This window comes from Pipra filicauda, unplaced genomic scaffold (assembly GCF_003945595.2).
Source record: "Pipra filicauda isolate LSUMZ 115617 unplaced genomic scaffold, ASM394559v2 scaffold104_size2351352_pilon, whole genome shotgun sequence".
In the NCBI taxonomy this organism is placed as follows: Eukaryota; Metazoa; Chordata; class Aves; order Passeriformes; family Pipridae; genus Pipra; species Pipra filicauda.
The window spans coordinates 1,995,598-2,017,334 of NW_024103485.1; the positions used below are offsets into that span (position 1 = coordinate 1,995,598).

The following is a 21,737-nucleotide window of genomic DNA, read 5'->3' on the forward strand; positions in this document are numbered from 1 at the left end:
CAGAGTGCTAGTCAATGTAGTCAGAACAGCATAAGGTGTGATTCAACTGAGCAGAGACAGGTCCCCACACCAGAATAAGAACTGCACCCTAGACTATATTGACTATATTGATGAGCCCACTGCTGCTGTAAAAAGAGGCCTTGGAAGACACCTTCATTTTGTCAGAAAAATCCAATGCTAATACTTGAAATGCAATGAGTATGAGTTTGGACACAGTTTTGCAAGCCAAGTTCCAATAACATTTTGTTCAGCTATGTAATTATTCAGCACAAGTAGGTAAAAATCTTGTCATGCAGTGAACAAAATATTCTTACTGTGAGTAAAATGTAAATCAGATGTAAAGGAAACAAATGTGAAAGAACAAAACTCTGTCTTACCTCCCATTGGGAGAGATGAAACTATGGAAAAACAGGAGTTCATGATGATAAAATGAAAGAGGTGTGCACAGGAAAGCTGAAGTACACAAAAATACAGCAAAATAAGAACAGAATTTCTAGTAAACAGTCCAGACCAGAAAGAACATGCTAACATGATAAAAGGTGAGTGCTGTTAACAACAATACAAGTGTTGAAATTGATACTACCTCATATCTAAATATACTCAAGGAAATTTCAGATCAACAAGTTAAGATGTGGCTTGGATTTGCCTATCATGCTGGGAAAATTACAGGCTAAAAATAGATCACTTTTCTTTTTATTTTGCTGTAACACTATTACAGAATATCACTGCAACCCTGGTAATCTTATGTCTAATCCACAGAGACTGACACACATATTACACCAACCGTAGTAATTACAGAAGATGGACCAGGATTTGATTACGATGCTAAATGTCTCGCAAAAATACTATCACTTAAAGCACTTCACAGCCAAGACATCCACAACATAATGGTTTTATGGAAAATGTCATCAAGGTTGCAACAAGGGTGTCTACAAAAATCTCAAGGGTGAAACGCTATTATTTCACCTTACTCTGAAAACAGACTGTAGTTGCTGAAAGTTTAATGGAAATAGCTTAAAATTCGTTATATAATTGGTATTAAATACAAATATGCTGCAAATTCTTACCAGTCCCAATACAAAAAAAAAAAAAAAAGGGGAGAGGGAAATGCACATGAGAAAAGGTATGAGAAAAGACCACCTAAGTGGTGGCCCTTGCAGCCACAGGGCCCTGTATCTCACATAATCCAAGCCACAGGTGAAGCTCTTCCACATATTCCACATGAAGTTCCTCCTTATTCGTTCAAGCAATAACTGAACAAAGACAATTCCTAGGAGAAACTCATCTTCTGCTTCTTTCAGAACAGAGAGAGCTTCTGCATCTCCTATGATTTGAAACAGAGCAGGTTTTTGAGCAATAGGACAGCAGCAATGAAGAGAATTGTGTGAAGAAAAGCAGATGCTGAAGTCTACCAGATACTGCAGAGATTTATGAAACAGAGAAGCCAGCTGAGAGACAGACAGAGAATTTGTTTGTGTTCTACTGTATATGATTTTCTTCTGGATGATTCAAATGAGAGGGTTATTTGAAAGATGAAATCCCCTACTTTCAGTCAGGTGCAGCTAGAGACAGCAGCTAGTGAGAGGAAAAGTGGGATATTGAGATCACTGAATTTCCCTCACAAATTCTTTCCTTCTTAGCATTATTTTAAACTAATCCTAGTAAAAAACATGATTTTAAAATATCATTTTACTGTAGTGTGAAAGACACAGACAATCATTGTCGTGGTAGGCTTGAGTGCTTCCTAAGCAAGAAGGCTGTGAAATGGTGTGGAAAGGTATGAAAGAAGGTTCCAGCAAAGTAGTTTTTGATCTTGAGGCCTCAATATTAGTTGAGATATTGAATATGATAGGATCTGCAATAGAAATCTGAAGATTCCAACTATGGCATCCATCATTTCAGGCTGGAAGACTTTGCAAGAAGCTCATCATGGTGTACATGACATGGACCATAGAGCAAACGAGTCTCTGAAAAGAGACTTGTAACCAAAAGTGTTCTCTGTTCAAAATTGCACTGAAGAGTCAATAAGATTCGGACAAGATGATGCTGGTTTGGGGAGCAACAAGCCCTTTTGCTTTTCTGGTGTTGCCTGCCAGGGAAAGGCAAATCTTACATTCTGGCTTTGGAGTCTGTTTTGTATTAATGTGACAGGATCTTTAACAGAAATTGGCATCATATAAGGATTCACTGTCCTCAAGGTAACAAAATTTGTACACAACAGAGTTATACCTGGAAATCATTAATTGCAGCTAAAAAAAAAAAAAAATAGTTGCTAAATGTGAACAACTGGTTCTTCTGTCAAGCACAGATTGCAAAACTTATTAAACTGTAAAATACCGCTTTGTTTCTACTGCCTGAGTGTGCACAGGCCTTGGTTCTGAATCTCACATACTGTGAGAACAGTCTGTGAGGGTATCTTGTGCTGAAGGCAGGGAGGCTAATGACCCAATGCTTATTCAGTCAGATTGATGCTTTACACTGACCCAGAAGAGGACTCCTGTGCCACTTGTACCAATGACCCCCAGAAAAACATCCAGCCTCCAGAGCTACCAGACAGGAGCCCTGAACTGTTATCAGGCTTTTTATTTAGAGCAAAGGAGAGGCTCCATTCTACCAACAGAGCTGTCTGCAGAGGCTGTGTTCAACAGCTTTTTTCCTCTTTCTTATTTCCTCTGACCTAGGCTAATTGCTTCTTTCATCTGCACAGAGATATCCTGACTCCAGAGAACGTCAATTAGTGGATTTGTTGATTTTTCTCCCCCCCTCCCCGTCACTGAGGAATGTAGCCTAAAGGAGTGGTTCCCCTCTTCTCACCCCATGTTGGATCTAGTTATCAAGTGACCTCAGGATGTGTTGGATCAGCTTCTTGACCTCATGAGAAACTAATTATTTGAGAGAATCTGTGATTTCTTTTCTACCAGATCAGCAAACTGATGTAATTCACCATGGACTGCAGTGTCAGTGCAAAGGCAAGAAAAACTAATGTTTAGGGATGGGGCAAAAAGGAACCCAGCCTTCAGAAGTGGCTCCCTCATGAGAACTCGTAACATAAAACTGCACCTCCAGCAATGGTCTTTTTCTGCAATATTAAATGTTATATTGTCTCATTAGTTAAACAACATAAAGATGTAAAGACACAGACTCCATGAAATAACCTCATCCAATTTGATTCATATTGACAGAACACACAGAATCAATCAATCCTGGCGAACGCAATCTCGTGAAGAGGTTTTAGTTGGAGTGTCTGCACCTGGAATTGGGGCAATCCTGGATGTTAGTACAGACTGGGGAGTGAGATGCTGGAAAATAGCGCCATGGAAAGGGACCTGGGGGTCCTGGTTGATGGCAAATTCAATAAGAGTCAGCAGTGCCCTGGCAGCCAGGAGGGCCAACTGTGCCCTGGGGGCATCAGGCAAAGCATCGCCAGCTGAGGGAGGGGATTGTCCCACTCTGCTCTGCACTGGGGCGGCCTCACCTGGAATATTGGGGTAGTTTTTGGCACCACAATGTAAGAAAAACATTAAGCTTCTAGACAGCATCCAAAGGTGGGCAACAAAGATGGTGAAAGGCCTTGAGGGGAAGACTTGTGAGGAGCAGCTGAGGTCACTTGGTGTGTTCAGCGTGGAGAAGAGGAGACTGAGGGGAGACCTCAGTGCAGTTACAACTTCCTCAGGAGGGGAAGGGGAGGGGCAGACACTGATCTCTTCCCTGCGGTGACCAGTGACAGGACCCAAGGGAATGGCCTGAAGTTCTGTCAGGGGAGGTTTAGGTTGGATATCAGAAAAAGGTTCTTCCCCCAGAGGGTGCTTGGACACTGGAACAGGCTCCCCAGGGCAGCAGTCACAGCACCAAGCCTAACAGAGTTCAAGAAGTGTTCTCAGCCACATGGAGTGCTTCTTGGGACTGTCCTGTTCAGGACCAGAAGTTGGATTTTGGTGATCCTTGTGGGTCCCTTCCAACTCAGGATATTCTATGGACTGCAGTCCACTCCCTGCTTCAGAGGCTTCATCAGCTGCTATGCTCATGTGTAGTCCCTTTTACTTGGCTCATCATGTTTGTTGTCACCTCATACCTGTCGGGAAAGGTGTGGATGGAATTCTCTGAGTCTTATTCAATGAATGTTCTCTCAACGCTGTTTTTAATTAATCCCGTTTAAAGGGATTCATTGTTTTGTGGGTAGGGTTCCTTTGCCCCAGGAATTTTAAATATTTTGATTATGAATACATTACTGAGCTGAAATTATTTTCTTAAAACATCAATATTCTTACTACTCCCTTAGTACTTTCTGACACTGAGAGAGTTGCTAGGAAAGCTACTGTCATAGGGAGGTGAAAGAGGAAGGAAAAAAGGCTGGGTCAGAATGGATAAACATGGGAAAAATCTCAGTGGATGTGGGTCTTTATCCCAAGTTCCCAAGCCAATATACTGAGGGAGAGCTCTGGCCACACAGATTAAGAACTTGCTCCACATCCTCTGTCCACTTCCCACCAGTGACAGGAGCAGCAGATAGCTCAGGCCATACATGCAGAACGCAGAGAATAGTCGTGTCAGTGGTCACCTCTTCAACAGCTTGTCTTCAGCTCTTTTGGGAAAAAAAAGTGTTGGCCAGATGGGAGTACCCCGATAGATTTCTCAGAGTCTTATAAATGAGATTGACTGATTTCACATTTGGAATCATTAGTTCATTTTTATAGTAAAAAAGAATGAAGTGAAAGGTACACGTGTAGCATCTTAAATTATGCATGCAGCTTTTACAGTGATATAAACTGCTTTCAAAGGAGAGTTTTGCTCCCCTTAGTGATGTGGCTTCTTTTTTTCTTAAATGTTGTTCTCAAGTCTGTCTTGTAAGAGCATTCAAGCACTTATCTGACTGTAGGAAATTTGTACCATTACTGAACTTTGCAAAAAACTCCATGTGTAATTTGTTTTGATCAAACTTTTAGACTAACTTTGAAGCAAAAGTTTTAACTATGGAACCAAGAGCACCTTTCAGAAAGACAAACTGCTGGCACCAGCCTGCACAAATGATGCAGGTGTGGTGTCCCTCACATCCTTTGGAGTTCATGAGCTCTGATCCACAAAATGGTAAAACTCTGGGCTCCCAGAAATCACTGTGAGTTCAGGGCACATGGCTGGATTAGCATTCACTTGCAGGATTAGCATCTGCAAATACATTTTATTTGATGACTATTTTACATAGAATACTTAAGAGTCATTGAACAACGAAGTAGAAACAAGATCTTCCATCACTCCCTGGATGAGCTTCCTATTCATGAGACCAGCAAGTCATGCCACCACCCTATAGCCCAATAATTATATTTGCAAAATAATGTGACTTCAAAGGAGGAGGAGGAACACCTTCAGTATCCTCCTAGAATAGTCTCAGCTTCAGAATGGCTTATACCTTGGAGCAAAAGCATTTTCCTGGGAATAGACTGACATGGTTTTAAATGCCCTTCATCCTTGAGGCTGAAGAGGTTTCCTGTGATGACTGTGCTGCCAACCTGTTTGCTATGAGTTATACAGAAACTAAACTTGTAAGTCCTTCTTAGGTGTGGCCTGAATGTGGCCAATTTATCCGGCCTCTGTGGCACCTGGGGGAATAATGCCTTGCCTGAGAATTCAGCCAGGCTGGGACATATTTCAGGTACCACACTCTAGGTTTTACCAAGATGGCAGCAATTCTAAGCACGTGCAAAGCAGGAAGGAGGCTGCAAGGCAAGGGACTGGCAGAACTTAGTTGCCTAAGGAAGCCGTTTGGCAAAGCACGTGCTGGGATCCGGCGGGATTTATGCACCTAAATCCTGCCTAAATACCTAATTTATGGATCTAGGCCAATGTAAGTCTAGCCGTGCTGCATGCACTTGTCTGCTAGAGAGAAAGAAAATGATTCTGCATAGTGGAAGGTATCCACTGTTCTGGAAATCAAGAGCACTTGCTCTACGCTCTAGTAAGGCTGCATGGAGAAGTATCAGGACATGAGCATTACCACCCCAGGAGCCCATAATGCATGTGATTCCCCCCTTGCTGTTGTCAGGCAGCTTTTTGCAGCCCTTCACAGGAAGAGTCATTACTCACTTTACTCATCATCTAAGGGCTCTTGCTCCTAGGACAGAAGGGAACTGTTTACAGAATAAATTGTTTTCCCCAGCGTATCTTTCCTCTGGTAGTCTATAAATCTCAGGTGCTGTCAGTGGTGAGTGGAAATGAAGGGTATTGCTGGATAGGGAGGAATTCTTATCTTGTATCCAGTTACTTAAAAGTGACTCCAAGTCTTCTCACATGTGCACTGCTCATTATGTCTGGAATACCTTGTGTGGGGCAACTGGAATTTAAGGCTTTGACCACATGGCATGGTGGGGACCAAACCACACAGCAACTTGTCTGTCAAATTTTATTTTTCCCAAGGTGTTGAGAATGGTAGAGAGGACAAAGCTGCTACACAGAATACTCTCAGCTGCGCATTTCACATGTTTTGTGGACAGAGGAATGCCTTCAGACATCCCAGCTTTACTGCTTATTCAGAAAGTGGTTTTGCAAATGAAGATTCTCTTAGAAACACCACGGCCACGACACACTTTTAGTCATTTACATTTGCCATGTGTAACTTAAACCGAAGGGGTGTGTGGCAACGCATAAATGCACATGCAATTGGATTATTCGCGTGAATAAAAGTATACACGCAGGTACAGAGATTCATTTTTGCAGGCGCAAGTTTTACCTGCATTATCACCACCTCCCTAAAACACTGAAAACACTGAAAATACCTAAAACGCTGAAATCCACGCCGTATCCAAGACCTCTTTCGGAAGACGGGCACGCAGCGCAGATGGTACGATTTACATGAAGGAAAAAGATGGCACAGTTTACACGAAGGAAAAAGATGGCATCTCTTTACGCTCGCTTATGAGGACTGAGCCTTTATGTAAAAAAATAATAATAAAAAAAAAAAAGCCTGAAGCCCGAGAGTGTGAGAAGAGGGAGGACATTCGACAAAACTTTTAATTTCCTGTGCCGTCCGGGTCCCGACGCGGGTCTGAGAGCGGCGGAGCCCCGCGCTCGGAGCGGGCAGCGCTGGGATGCGGAGGAGCGGGGCCCCCCCGTGCGATGGGACCCGAGCGCGGGGCCGGAGCCGCGCACCGGCCGGGCACAGCCACGTCCGGACGCGGCCTCCGCTCCCCGCATCCCGAATCCCACCTTCCTTCCCTCCCCTCCCTGCGGGACGGCCCCGACCCCTCCCGGCTCTCCCTCCGTGCCCGCGGTTCCCGCCCCGCCCGGGCGCGCCCCCGCGCCCCGCGCGCCCCCGCGGCGGGAGGGGAGGGGAGGGGCGGGGCGGGGACGCGCGGGGCGGGGCGGGCGCTGTGCCCTCCCTTCTCTCCCTCCCTTCCCATCCCCTCCTCTCCCCTCCTTTCCCTCCCCTCCCCAAGGTGTTGGCGGCGGCTGCGGCGGGGACGCGCTCGCTCGCTCGTGCCCGCGCCGCCCCCCCGCGCCCGCGCCCGCGCCCGCTCCCCGCGGCTCTTCCCGGCTGCGGCGCCTCGGCCATGGCGGAGCTGAGCGCCGAGCGGCTGCGGGCGCTGCCCGGCAGCTGGAGTTACGGGATCAGCCAGGGCGGCCGCGTCTTCTTCATCAAGTGAGCGCGGGGCCGGCGCGGAGGGGAGCGGGGCCGGGCCGGGAGGGGCGTGCGGGGAGCGGAGGGGAGGGGGAGGTGGGAGAAGGGGGCGGCGGGGCTGCGCCTGCCTGACTCGGTCCGTGTGTCCGTCCCCGCAGCGAGGAGGCGAAGAGCACGACCTGGCTGCACCCGCTCACCGGAGAGGCCGTGATCACCGGGCACCGCCGCAGCGCAGGTACGAGCCCTGCCCGCAGCCCTGCCCGAGCCCCCGGCCCTGCCCCGCTCCGCTCGGGGGTCTCGCCGAGCCCCGGGCGGGCTCAGCGCCCCGTCCCCCGGTCCCTCGGAGCCGCCGCAGCCCCCCGGGACAACTCCTGGTCCCGCTCTCCCCGCACTCCGCGCAGTTGTTCGCCCCGGGCTGAGCGGGGCTCACATCGCCGACCAGCCCCGCGTGTCCGGCTCCGCTCGGCAGTTCCTTAAAGCGCCTTCCCCTGCCCACGAGTTGTCCCTCTGTGCCTGTGCAGTGTGTCTGTCTTCGCTCTCTCTGCGTTGCCTCGCATCACCCCTATAACGCTGTATAGTTACCATTAGAGACCGCCGTGTTCCTCTCGTGCTTCTCGCTGCCTATCCCGTCTATTCACCTGCGTAGCATCCTTTCTCAGTTTAGCACGAAACCACTCATCTGAATCCCGTTTCCGGCAGTACCTAGATTTAACCACGATAAGTGTACTAAAATGTAGAGTCTGATTTCACTGGTCACCCAGACACCCTTTTTTTTTTTCCCCCTTCACTTCCATCTAGGCTGAGTCTGTGTGGTTTCTAAGTGACTGAGAGAGGTGGAATAGGTAGGAGGAAAAGGGACTTGAAACATTAGAAATAACTTGGAGGGAGGAGGGTGGAACCAGTCTTTGCTTCTGCTGTTTTGTTCCACTCTGGAGAAGTAGCAGCAGGAGGTGCTGGAGGAGGAGGATTTACAGCAGACACTCTGGAGACCAGGAGCCAAACTCCGACTGCTGGAATTGCACACAGGCTACATATGCCACTGGGAGGTGGTGGAGTGTAGTAATAAGTGCAGTTGTTTTTATGTATGTAATCACTTGGATAATCGCAGGGAAATCTGCAAGTGAATTGGTCTATATCAGATTATTTGCTTTTTATGTTTGGTTAATACTCATGCATTAAGAAATCAGAAACAGCCTCTTAGAAAACTGCAGGCAACCTTTCTTTTCTTTTTTCCTTTTTTTTTTTTTTTTGAGTTGAGAATAGTTTAAAAACCTCAGGCTTCTGGCTATTAGAACTCTGCAGTTTGATTTGCTGTGAAGGTCTGTTGTTTGTAAGAAGTCATTTAATGCTGGGAAATGGAACTACTGATTGCTATCAGGCTCCTTTTGCTCCTGCTTTCAGTGCTCAGATTAAAAAACTGGCCTTCATCTACAGCAATATGCATGGGGGCAGATGTGCTTTGCTCGTTCAACACTAGCATTAGCTGAGTATTAATTCTTTTTTTAAACTATTCCCACTGTCTCTTTTGGCTGATGGTGATTTCCCAGTAATTTTCCAGGTGTCTCACTTGTTTCTGCCGTTAAGTGCCTTCTAAAAGAAATGCAGTTTGCTTTTGAGTATCTGGGGTGTTGTATGTAACATAGCAAAGTTATCATGGGGTAAATTAAACTTATTTCTGAACACGAGAGTGAGGCGTGACCTTGGATACATTGACCATGATTTATTAATCAGATACCAAGGTGTCCGCAAACCAAATCTGTTTCTGTAGTTTCCCTCCTTCATGTGTATGTTAATGAATCTTTCCATACAGAGATATAATCAAACAGATTAATTCTGGGGTTTGTATCTTGTTTTGCTCTGACCGTCTTTTTGGAACCTAGTCAGAATATGTTCAAATGATGTCTTCTTTTAAACAATTTTTGAGTGAATAACACTTCTTTTGGAGATGTATGTTATTGTAAAGCTGCCTATTAAATAATGCTGTAAGGCATGTACTAGACGATGAGGAAAGCTTTGTCCTCCATTATGAATTGAAGTGCTTTTTATTCCTTGAGATATTCAGCGCTGAAAAGGTATTTTTTTGCAAAATTCTATAGCAGCCATAAATACTTCTACTAGAGGGACTTCCTGTTTGCTGTACTTTGCCCTGTGCCATTATCAAAAGATGCCTTGATTTTTCTTCTAGAGAAGACAAGAGTGAAGAAAAATGCCAGACAGAGCAAATAAGCAATGGGGGGGGGGAACAACACATAACCCAGACTGATTTTTTTCTTTTTTTTAGGAAATGCATTCTTGCTTTTATAATTCAATGAGAGAGTGCTATGTCTCAATCATTATTTTTATTAACTGGGGCAAACTTTTAAGGGTAATGATGCATCTAGAGGTGCATAAATGTACCCAACATCCTCAGAGCTTCCATTACATCAGGAAGCTGTTACTTGAGAAATTGGCTATTAGTGGTGTGGGGTTTTTTTTTATATGTGTACTCCTAGGAGTGATAATAGAAAGGAAGAGATGTACCCACTTCCTCCACTAGATTTGCATGGAAAATGATTTTCATGTAAAATGGGATAGAGTTGTAAACACTGCAGGAACACTTGTTAGTCACAACAAGTGGTGGAATTATGCTAATACAATGCTGATGCTCTGTGGTGTAGTTGGTAGGATGCCTGTTAAGGTGCTTGTGACTTGCATGTAACTCAGTAGATGGATTTTTGTTTGGATCTCTGCCTTTCAGGTAATTTGATGCTGCTGAAGTTCAAGGCAGAAAGATCTGGAGACGACCACGAGTTCTACTGGTCAGAGGAAGGAACGTTGTTAAATAAGGGCACACTTAGACCCTCGTTGTTATTACTGGAGAAGGAGAAATCCAAATCAGATTTTCATTCCTGTAGCTTCTCTTGGCTTGCAGAATTAAAACTGAGACAGTATTGTGAGTCAAGTCTGAAATATTTGTTCATTGGACTAAAGGTTTCAGCATGTGGAATCAGACACACAGTATTTTAACTACCTTGGTGTTAGGGAGTAGACCAGTATGTCCAGCATCATTTCAAAAGGTAATTGGGATGTTTTGCTGCTTGTTTTCCAGACTTACCCACAGGTTGGGAGGAAGCATATACTTTTGAAGGTGCAAGATATTATGTAAAGTAAGTTAAATGTTTGTCACAATACTATAATTTTCAATTACTTTGTCTAAATGTTGCTGTAATTTTGAATGTGTTCCAAACTGAACTTAAATGTTACGCCGTAAATCTAAAAGGCTTGTATTCAAGCTTGTAATAGTGTGTGTAGCCCTTTGTTTACTGAATTCTGCACAACTAAAACAATTTTTTGAGTTTTTGTGTTAACACTTCTAATTAAAGCTGTTTAAGGATGCAGATTCAAATGCAATTTTTGCTGTGAGTGTAACCATCTAGCAAGAAATGTCCTTGTGAGTCAAGAATGCCTTGAATTGGTTTGTTTGACATTTGTGTGTGTGCACTGTCCTGCTGTAAATGCTTTCACAAAGGCAAGCTCTTACTTCATCACAGGGAGAAGAGTCTTGGTTTCAGCCCTGTTCTCTAATTACATTGTTTAAAGCCACGCTGAAGGTTTAATTTGGCCATTTTCTTTGTGGACCTCCTGCTTCTGCTTCTAGCATCGATTTTTCATTATTTCTTTTGTTCCTGCTTTAGTATGTTTTGAGGAGTATGTTCACTATGGTAGAATTGCTGTATGTATTGTCTTTTGAATGAGAGACATGGAAATACAGCTCTTATACAGAAGTCTAGAGGGCGTATTGATTGGATCTGTACAAACGTCTTACAAGCTTTTCCTCTCCAGATAGTTAGACCATCCTTCTCTGGACAATTTTAAAGCAGCACCTATGTATATTTGTCAGATTAATATGCTTCCTTTTCTATTATTTAAGAATTCACAGGCTTTTCTCAATGCAGTCAGGAGTTTTTACTCACTGTACTGTGTGTTTGTTTTGCTGTGTTTAAATGAATAGTGTCATCAGTGGGATAACTTAGGAGTGAAAGCTGCTATTAGTCATGGAGGTTATAAGCTACAGCTTATAGGTTTTTTTCTGTGTCTTAGTGTTGAGCAAAAGGTTGCTGCTCTGTGTAAGATGCATTGTAGACATTGTGAGATGGACATTATGTATGTGTTGCATGGTTTATTTCATATAAGAACATGCTTGATTTGATCCTAAACAAAATTTAAAAAGATGTACTGAAGGAAAATGCTCCCAAAAATCTGATCGGAATGGGTGCTGTCCTTTCTAGCAGGGGACTGCTTGTTAATAGGTGATGGGTTTGTTTTAGTGTTCTATTCTGCCTTGTTGCAACTGGCAAGAAATGCACCTGACTGAGGACAGGGATTCACCTCCAGACTTCTCTGCAGATTATTAAATGAAGACAAGTGAAAAAGAAAGCTATGTTTGTGTGTGCATGCAATATAAAAAAAAATTCTTGTAGACTTTGAGATGGAACTTGTTCTCATAGAATAAGCCTATAGACAATGTTGGCTGGCTGTAGTAACTGGAAAATAGCGACTTGAGTTTTCTTGGAATAAAAAAAAACTGTGTGAACAGCTATTGTAGAGCAAGTGATGCACTTATGGACAAACTTACCAAGTTCTGGTGTTCAAGGTGTTACCATAACTGTTAGGATGTACATTGAGCTGATTGTTTTGCTGATAGTGAGCGCTAAGTAGCTCAGTTTGTATTTGAAAGTTGTGCTGCATCTTCTCTGTGATTTGATAGACGTAGGAGGATGGCAGGGATGGTGCTGTCAGGCCTGCTGAAAGGTTCACGTGGTCTGACCAGTTTGGCATCCTTAGCTAAATACGTGTTTGTTGTGCAGCCTCCCAGGCTGAATTTGAATTTCTGCCCAATGATAGCTTCTCCTTGTAAAGCTGTCTAGCATTCAGCCCTGCTGGTGCTAGAGAAGATGTGAGAGCTAACGTAGACAGGGTGACAGCATTATAATCGCTGCCTTATAATCCTAGGCAATGTAACTCTGGGTGATATGTTGATTATAATAATTCTAGTTGTCTGAATTTAAATTACTCTGGGGCTCCCTCATGAGGGGCAAACAGTGTGGGCTGTTGTGACCACCTGCTATACAAGCACCCCCACATGCGGATTTCTAACTACACCCTGCTCATTTGTGTGTGCTGGTTTGCTAAATATTAATGTTTATAATGTTGATTGCAGCGTAACAAAAACTGTGTTATAAGTAAATATATTGAAAGCTTGTTTGTAAGTTGCGGGGAAATGAATGTTAATAACCTGCTATTGATGGGTTCAGCCACGTGAAACTTGGCTGTTGGATTTCTGTGATGTGTCCGCTAAGAGAGTTAGACAAGAAGGATAGTCAAGTTTCATGATCACATAAATAATTTGACCTAACTTCTGAGGCACAGCTTCAAATATGTGGGTTGAATAGAAATGTTTAACAACCTTGCTTTATGGTAAGATCTTATGCTAGACTGTGTTTGAAAATAAAAACCTTTTGAAAATTATTCTTCTGGTTCTTTAATAATAGGTCTTCAGTGTTCCAAGTGGGTGTGTTGCTGAATCTATTACTGTGCTTTTTTTGGCTTTGATGTAGTAAACACTGTATAATCAAATTGGGATAATGTCGAGGAGATAATCGTCAGCTAAATCTTAACATTCCTTGGACTGGAATTTCAAACAAATGACTCAGTATAGAGACTGCATTGACATGTGATTATTTTAAAGGACACTGAATTTTTCTTGGGATGTGTATGCTCATTTTCAGAATAAGGAAATACTAAATGGTGACTGGTTTACACATTTTTTTCTTCTGCTTCCATGACATTGAATTTGTTCTAGCTTTAAGATGGAAAAATACACTGAAACAGGGATAGATAAGGAGTTGTTTCCATTGCATAACGTGGTTTTCTTTTGGCATAGGGTTGTATTAGTAAGTTGATGCTGGCTAGTACTTTGACCTTTTTTTGCGGGGGTGTTTTGTTTTGTTTTGTTTTTTTTATTAGTAGAATTCTATTCTTGCTAGTGGCAGAATCCTTTCCCAACGTCCTTCTCATCCCTTCTAAATGCAAATGACAAAAGAGGTTATTTGTTGTTTGGAGTTTTAAAAAGTGTAACGTGATGATACACTGTATGTGTTCTCATGCGATGTAGTTCCACTATTGAGGTGTTTTGTCTCTCTGGGAGTGAGAAAGTCGGATTTTGTTTACTTAACATTAGACATGTGCACAGAAGGCCCTTCCTTGCCTTTTGGTGGGAACTCTGCCATTAAACTTTGCTGGAGTAATGCTTGGTTTAGTATTTATACAGTAACTCCTACTGAACTTTTACCTGGAACATAGAGCTGTATGACTGTAGAATTGATACATTCAACTATAACCTTTAATACTTTATTATCAGTTAACTGTTGAGTCTTTTGTGTTATGAAGTAAAGCAAGGTATGGTAAAACTCCTGAGTTGGAAAATTACAGCACAGCAAATTTGAGATTTTTCTTTTGCCCTGCTTAGAATCCTTCACTGAACTAGTTATTTATGCTGAGTGTCTTGAGCACTCATTGAGCTCTGAAAAGCTATCCCCAAAACACATCTAAGCTATATGGGAAGCTTAAGTTACTTATATTATTTTTAAGTGCACAAGGAAATGGACCCATGGGACAATCCCATTATGATACTTGTCAACAGACAAAAAGTACCTGGTCATGGGCTTCAGACTCCTCACCTATTAAGATCAATGAGAATTTTCAACTTGATGTTTTTAGTACCTTGTGATGACTTCATAGTCATTGGGCACCAGAGCACTGGTTTTGAGCACCATAAAATGACATCAATATATCTTTCTCTCTCTCTCTCTGTGTGTGTTTATTCATATGCATGTGTTTAAGAAACCCTTTTCTCTGGTTAGAACCACAAAACTATCAGGCATTTGCTTACTTTTCTTGCCTTTTTTCTTTTTCCACTGTAGTGGTTCTGAACATACCTTTAGGATTTTTTTTTGGTTCTTTTCAAAGCAGAGTTATATTATATAGGTTATTAATTTACCAAATAAAGTTGTCCTAAAAATCGATCCAAAGATGATATTTGTGGAATTTTGCATCAGTCTGCCTAGTTTGGCTTCTACAGAAGTACTCTTAAATAAGTGTTTTGTGGGTGCTAGAACTTGATATTTCTTAACTTTGTTGTAGGACTGATACTTTTTGGGCAGTACAAAAGCTGACTGAAGACATTTTTATAACTTAAAGAAATAAGAAGGTTAGAGTTTAATTTTTAGGGTTTTGTGTTGAAGTTTACCTTTTTTTCTGTGTTTATCAGAACAATTTTTGCCTGTTGCTTGCTGAAGCAAGACATTACAAACCCTGTCCAAAGCCGAGGTGAATTCACTGTTGTGTCAAATAGAGGTTTTGTGTGCTTTTATAGAGACTTTTTATCAATGCAGGTTTGTTTATTGTAGACACGTAGCTTGAAAATTGGGAAGGCAAGAAAAATTTATTAAGTGATTAAAAGGGATAAGATCTCTTTCAGCTTTGAGCTTCTATTGTTTACTAAAATAAACCTGTGCTCATTGAGAATTCAGCTTTCGTTTGAACCTTTGTCTGTTATGTGCATTCTAAAGATCCTTTCCCATTCAGCTGAGACTTTCTCCAAAAAAATTAAAGAACAACTAGCCCTGTTTGCAGAGAAGCCCTTTTTTGAAAGGAAAAATGTAATTTGAAAAAAGTAAGAACAGATCAAACTGTTTTCCTCCAAGGCTGAGAATCACAGTGTTCCTCCCAGAAATTCAGTTCTTTTTTTGTTGCCTCTAACCTTTATTTTACTAAAATAAAGGCTTAAGTTTATTCTTTTTCTTACATGGTGAGGCCTCTAGGTCAAATAATGGCATATGCTTAGATGGGTGAGCTGGGACATAACAACAAGCTATCCTGTGCCTTTTATAGTGAGCAAAGCTGTTCAGATAAGAAGTTTTGGGGAATGCCTGCAAATTTATTATCTATTTTAACATTTGCTTCTTTATTCCCCTGAAATATTTCAAGAACCAAAAACAGTGCAGTGCTGCAGCTGGGTGTGGAGGTGGAGGGATTCTAGACACAGGAAGAAATGGGTGTGGGTCAGAGGAGAGGTGGGACAGCATCCAGAAAGCAGCTTACAGGTTGGATGTGGAAGGATGAGGTTGTAGGTAGTAGTGTAAAAGGGTGGGAGTAGTTGCAGAAGGGGAAGGAGTGGAGACAACCAGGCTGAAAGGAGCAGTGACAGTGGAAAGTCAGTAAAAGGAGTAGGAGTGGGAGCTGATTTCCTAGGAGCAAACTTAATGGAATTTCTCCCAGAGGGAAGGGTGGCAAAAGTTCACCCTGCAAAAACAACTTGTCTGACTCGTGTGCAGGTCTGGCAGGGCCCATTATCCCTGGCTTAGGAACCTGTTTCAGAGTGAGTCTGGGAGGTAGAATATCAAATGTGAACCTTAGGAATTACTGTGCCTATAAAGTCTCTTTTTGACTGTGACGTCTGTGGTTGATATTTTGAGCTGTCGCTTTCCTGAAGTGTGTTTCTAAATTGGGCAATACCTTCAATGCTTCAGTTTCTCTAGGATAGACTTGAAAGCATGAGAAAACTTTCACTAAGATAGACTTGAAAGCATGAGGAAACTTACTGTTTGTTTTGTTGGGTTTTTTTAAACCATTACCAAGTTTTTAAACACTTGTAAGAATTAATGTATGATTATTTAAAAACACAAAAATACCTACATGTAAGTTGTTACATGAAATGCTGAAATCTGTGAGAAAGACACGGAAGATACTCAAACCTTTTGATACTTGGTAACAAATTAGTAAATTAGTCTCTAGTTTTAGATCCTTGTTTCCAAAGTGCTAATATTTCTTCCCTGACCTGGGTCTTTATTGGTGACATAGTAATAATAGCAGATAAAGCATATATACTATACTTTTACCACATTGCAGTGAATTGTTACATTGTCTTTCATTTTTGCTATCCACTATGTGTGGAAGATGGTAAAAAGCACAGGAAATGCTGATCAATCAAAATTTTGTGTAGGTGGTTGCTGCAATAAATATAAAATGAATAAATGCATTTTTTCCCCCAAACCTTCCGTTCCTTTGCTAAAAAAAGATAACTGATGTGCCTTCTCACGAATGATTTTGGGGCATGTACCAGTGTTTCATCTTCCAGTTGTGTCGGGGTGTTGCATGGGTTCTTTTACTTTTCCTCATCTTGGTTCCCATGTCCTGCAGCACTTGGAACTGAGGGACACTTCCAAACACTCCTGAACTGGCAGGCAGGTGAACCTTGTGAACTTTACCAGCAGGGAAGTCCACATGCTGTAACTCCTATTTGGTAGAACTTTTACAGGTCCAAATTTCACCTGGTGCCTGTTACGTTCTGCTTTTGCTTTAAAGGAATTGCACCCACTTTTTTTTTTTTCCCCCCCTCTGTGGTCTGAAGGTGTTTGGTTGTGCTGGATCAAAACCGGTGTCTGTTGTGGTGGTTGCGCCAAGCCTGTTTTTCCTGCATGTGTTTATGTTACACTGGCTCTTATTACAATGAGTTACACTTTCATTAGACCTGAGATACACTCGGGCTGGCAGTTCAGAGCACTCCTCAGTTCGCTTCTGTGTGAGAGGGGAAGAGAGCTCCTGCGAAGCTGGAGGCAAATGCTGGCTGGAAGCAAAGCTCCCCAGCCCTGACTGCTGGGATTTCTGCCAGCCTGGTGCCTGTATATGTGGTTTTTTCCTGTGTTTCAGTAAGTAAGTACCTAAATTTAAACTCTCCTCTTTCCCTTGCCTTCTTTCTTTGGAATGTGGAAGATAACCTTTCTGCTCGCTTCACTTGCCCTTGCCTTTGGTTGAAGGGAAGGTGATGTCGAGGGGGGGGAAAACGTCGCAGCCGCTGTCAGAAGTAGAAGTTTGGGGATGGGAACTTAATAGCACATAAGCACTCCAGTAAAACTCTCTGGGAAAGATTCCTCCTTCCCAGTACTGGGTAGGACATGAAGATCTGCTTAAATAGTTGGTTGAGAAGTTTCGTCTTTCTGCTCCAAACCTATGAAAATTAAGTTGAATACTCATTTGAAATCTGTGAAATGGGGAAAAGAAGTCTTTTAGAACGCCTGTGTGGCCTGTGATGGTCTTGGAGCTTTATATAAGCTATTAAAAAGATACTTGGTTATTCAGGAGACTCCAGAAACTTAGTTCTTCCTGGCTTTCTCCACTGTGATTTAGTAAGAACAATTATTTGCAAGGAAGGGTGTACTGCCAAGCAACCTAACCTTTAAAATCAGCTCCCTGTTTCTTCTTCTTCAGGAATCTGTTATAAATAATGTTTAATGGAAACAAATACTTTAAACTAATTTTGTGCTTTATCAACTGGAAACGTTTCAGTGTGTCAAACCAGGTAAGAGAGGTCCTAGAAAGCAAAGGTGTTTGAAAGCAAAATACCTGGTGAAGGTTTTGACTTCAAATGCCATCTTTGAATTCCAGGATTTCCTGGAAACTTTTATCAGCTTTACTACTCGCTGAGTAATTAGAACTACTGAAAGTGCATAAGGCCTGCAAAAGTACTGCTTTTGATTTTTTTTTTCCCCCCTGAGCTGTACTACCTGCAAAATTCTGTCCATTTGTATTTCTTTTATTCTCTAATTTTGTGTTGATTCTTGCACATTATGCAGCTGCTGACCAATGTCTCTAACATCATTTTTGAGAATGTACTGTGGGATGAGTAAAAATAGGTTACATGATCTTTAAAGGTTTTCCATGAGCTTGGTTTATAAGGACAGAAATCTCACTTTGAAATAAAATTTTGTAAGCAACAGGAGTAAACACATGGTGCTCTCAAATGCCTGTGATGAAGAAGAAAACCTTTTAATCTGATTGAATGTCTGAAAGGGTAACTTGGTTTCTGGATGGCTAAGACTGCTGGGTGGGTTTTTTCTTTGGTTGATATTACATGTTGACCACAGCATTTTGTAAGGTTACTTTATTTTGTATTATTCCACATACAAGGAAAATCCTCCAGATGAATATAAAACTCTTGGTTTGAAATCTTTCATAAGGTTTGGTACAGAGGGTTGAAAAAGAAAATTGCAAACAAGGATATGTGTTTGAGCAATCAGTGTCATAACATCAAGTGTTTATTTTAATGATGAATTTTAATGAGAGGAATGATGCAAGTTAAACCTCATTAGAAATTCATATAATCTGTTCTAATCTTAAATCTCTTATGGTACAAACTCTTATCTTCTCTGCTTAATGTGGGTATCAGTTGCTTACCTGGTCTGAAACAGTGAAGTAACACAAATGATACTAAAGTTTTTTTGTAATCAATAACATTTTAGCTTTTATTGATTGATTCGTCCTCTGTTGTATCTGCAGAGTTAAAAGAATTTTACCTTTGAACCAATACATTTTTACTTGGTTGAATTGAAACCTAAAAATATCTCTAATACGATGAATTATACTGGAGTGGGTCACTAAAGTTACCCAGGGGGTAGTTGTTAAAATTGTCCTACAATGAATTTGAAGAGTTTGGGAGCCTAAACAGTTCTGCTCATCATCGGTGGGAGTCTTGGGCCATCTGTCTGCAGTTTGTGGTCAGTAAAAAATACTGGCTCAGGATTTCTCATCTCTTTCCACAAGTACACCTAGAGACTGCCCCAGGCTGATGGACCTTGAGACAGTAGTGGTGTGTTCTGATCTCTGTCTGCTGTTTGTGTCCCTCCTTTTTCTCAGCTTCACATAAAAATGAGCTGACATTTCTGCAATCAGCAAGACCTCTTCATAAATCTTGCCTTGAAGTGGTGTGGAGATGAGACTAGAAGGAAGCTGAGTGCAAATTGTGCTAACACTGTTGGAAAAGGTGTTTTGGCTTGTATTTCCTTTTGTACTGAGCTTTGTATTTCTTTATCTGCAACTCCTGTCTGTCTGACAATTCAATTACTGAATGAAAGGGGATTTTTTTTTCTGGAAATTGAATTTAAAACTTTCCCAGGTTAAAACTTCCTCTGTAGTGATGCCACAAATAGGGTTTAAGGAAAGTTTTTTGTTCTTAAGAGCAGATAAACTGACAACCAAACCATTAAATTTGCCTAATTTTCTAGCTGAATACATTGCACAGTACACAGTAAACAGCATAAAAGGTGATGTTTTAGAATTATTTATATGAGTCATGCCTAGTAGTGTGGTAAAGTGACTTCTGTTTAAATATAAATTTAATGACAGAGTATCCTTTTGGCCCTCATGTTGTGAGTAATGCTTATATATCTGACATATACATATATATATATATATATATATAGGACACATTGTTCTTTGAAGGACCACCATTCCAAGTCTCTTACCTGGAACGTTTGCATTTTTCTTCACTTTCTAAATATAATCAGGAAAAATCTGAGCCTTTTCCTGAAGTGCTCTTTTTGTATTCTAAGCTAAACATTTTGCAATGTGCTTCAGAATAGAGCTAGCTCACTCTGTGGTTTTTGTTCAGCTTCAGGTGAGAGTGCCAAACCTGTCTAACAAGAAATTCGGGATTTCTGTTGCCTCTGATTGCTCACTTTGTGGTTTAAAACAACAAAAAGTGCTATCAAATTCAGCAGTCAATTCAAATGCCAGTGCTTTATCCTCTTCATTATAATCTTTTGTTTGGGTGCCTGCTGCTTCAAAACATTTCTGAGCTCAGATAGGTAAGTTATTTGAAAATCTTACCATTTTGTAGCTGAAAAAGAACTAGAAGTGAGACATAAGTAGAAAACAATCTGTTGATAAAAGCAGTGGTGTCCTATTAGCCTCTAAGTGGGGTTTGTTGTGTTTCACAGCTCTCGATGCTTTAAGCAAAGGCTTCATCAGGCTGAGGAGTTGGAAATACCAGCATCTTGGTTTTAAATAAGAGGGGGAGGAAGTCTTTTGCAGTCGTTGCTCAATAATTGAGTTGTTTTTTTTTTCTTTTTGACTTTTAGTGATGCTGTTTGTAAGTCATTAGAGCAGGCAGAGACTTCTCAAACTTTTAATGGGGATTGAAGGCGCTGTCATTTTTGACAGGTGTTGCAATCATTAACTTGTACAACAGCCCTTGCACTTCCATTGTTTTGTTACTTTGCTTAAAATACTGCCTTGTGCAATTGGAGATAGGGTTTTCAGAGACATTCTGGTAACTTAAGGTTTTTATTTATTTTTTTTCAAGGAGGTGAAAAAAATAATCTGGCATTGGTTCAGAACCTGTGTCTCGTAGATTCACCAGCCTGGTATATAGGAGATTGTGTTGCTGGCAGAGTGAATCTGTAAAGAGAAAACATAATTTCTCACTTGTTTGAAGATGTGTTAAGCCCTTCTAGGAAAAATTGGAATAGGGTTTGCTGACTGGCTCTTGTATTCCTATGTAATTTCTTTGCAGCAGTAGGGACCTAAATTGTAATGAATGGAGGTGAATAGGTTTTGGATTTAACTGCTGAATTCATCAACTGTCTCTGTTAGAACTGTAGTGGGAATGGTCAAAAGCAGAGCTTACGGGGGATTTTATGGTTTGGGTTTTTTTCTGTCCAAATTTGACATAGTTATGTTTACCACAACAAAAAATCAAGCTCAATGCAGACTAAGCTGTAGTTGGCAGCTGTTAATTTGTTTTGATCAGAGACAAATATTTCAAGTCTTCTGATCAGTTTATTTTCCTTGAGCTGAAGTAATTTGGTTTTATAATAGTCAAAAAGCCTGTCTGCACCACTGGTTTGAAAGCAAAAAAAATTAGGGATTTATTTATATCAGAGAAACAACTGTCTCCAACTCTGTCTCTTGAGTTCTGTTCTTCTGCTGTTTGACCTTCTCTTTCTCTTCCTTTTTATTTTATCTCTGTATATGTGCCCTTATTGTTCACCCTACTATTTTCACTGTTACTCTGCTTGCTTCTAGCACTGGTAGCTCAAGCAGTGTTAGACATGATCTTCCCCAGTTGGACTGCATGCCAGATTTTCCTAAGGGGAATGTAAATACTGTGAGGTCAGTTCAGTATCAAATGCCTGCAGCCTGAAATGAACTCGGCAGGATTTTCTGCTATTCAGTCAAAATTAAGACCTGCTCAGGATACACTGCTAAATAGTAAAAAGTCAAGGCTTTAAATTATATATTAAGCTTTACA

General features: G+C 41.5%; 1 protein-coding gene across 12 annotated transcripts in view; it reads left to right on the forward strand.

Annotated features, from left to right (window-relative positions):
* Nucleotides 1–7,468: 7,468 nt before the first annotated feature.
* The window catches only part of PLEKHA5 (pleckstrin homology domain containing A5), a 166,380-nt gene continuing 152,111 nt past the window's right edge, over nucleotides 7,469–21,737 (forward strand). For 4 of the 12 annotated variants that reach the window (XM_027747461.2, XM_027747464.2, XM_039379460.1 and 1 more), the window contains exons 1-3: nucleotides 7,480–7,630; nucleotides 7,768–7,844; nucleotides 10,698–10,755. In XM_027747461.2, the coding sequence (XP_027603262.2) occupies nucleotides 7,542–7,630; nucleotides 7,768–7,844; nucleotides 10,698–10,755 (224 nt within the window). In that variant the 5' untranslated portion in view covers nucleotides 7,480–7,541. Of the gene's footprint in view, nucleotides 7,631–7,767; nucleotides 7,845–10,697; nucleotides 10,756–11,139; nucleotides 13,118–21,737 lie in introns of those variants that run through there. The other 8 variants (XM_027747474.2, XM_027747472.2, XM_027747463.2 and 5 more) reach the window with 6 other exon arrangements.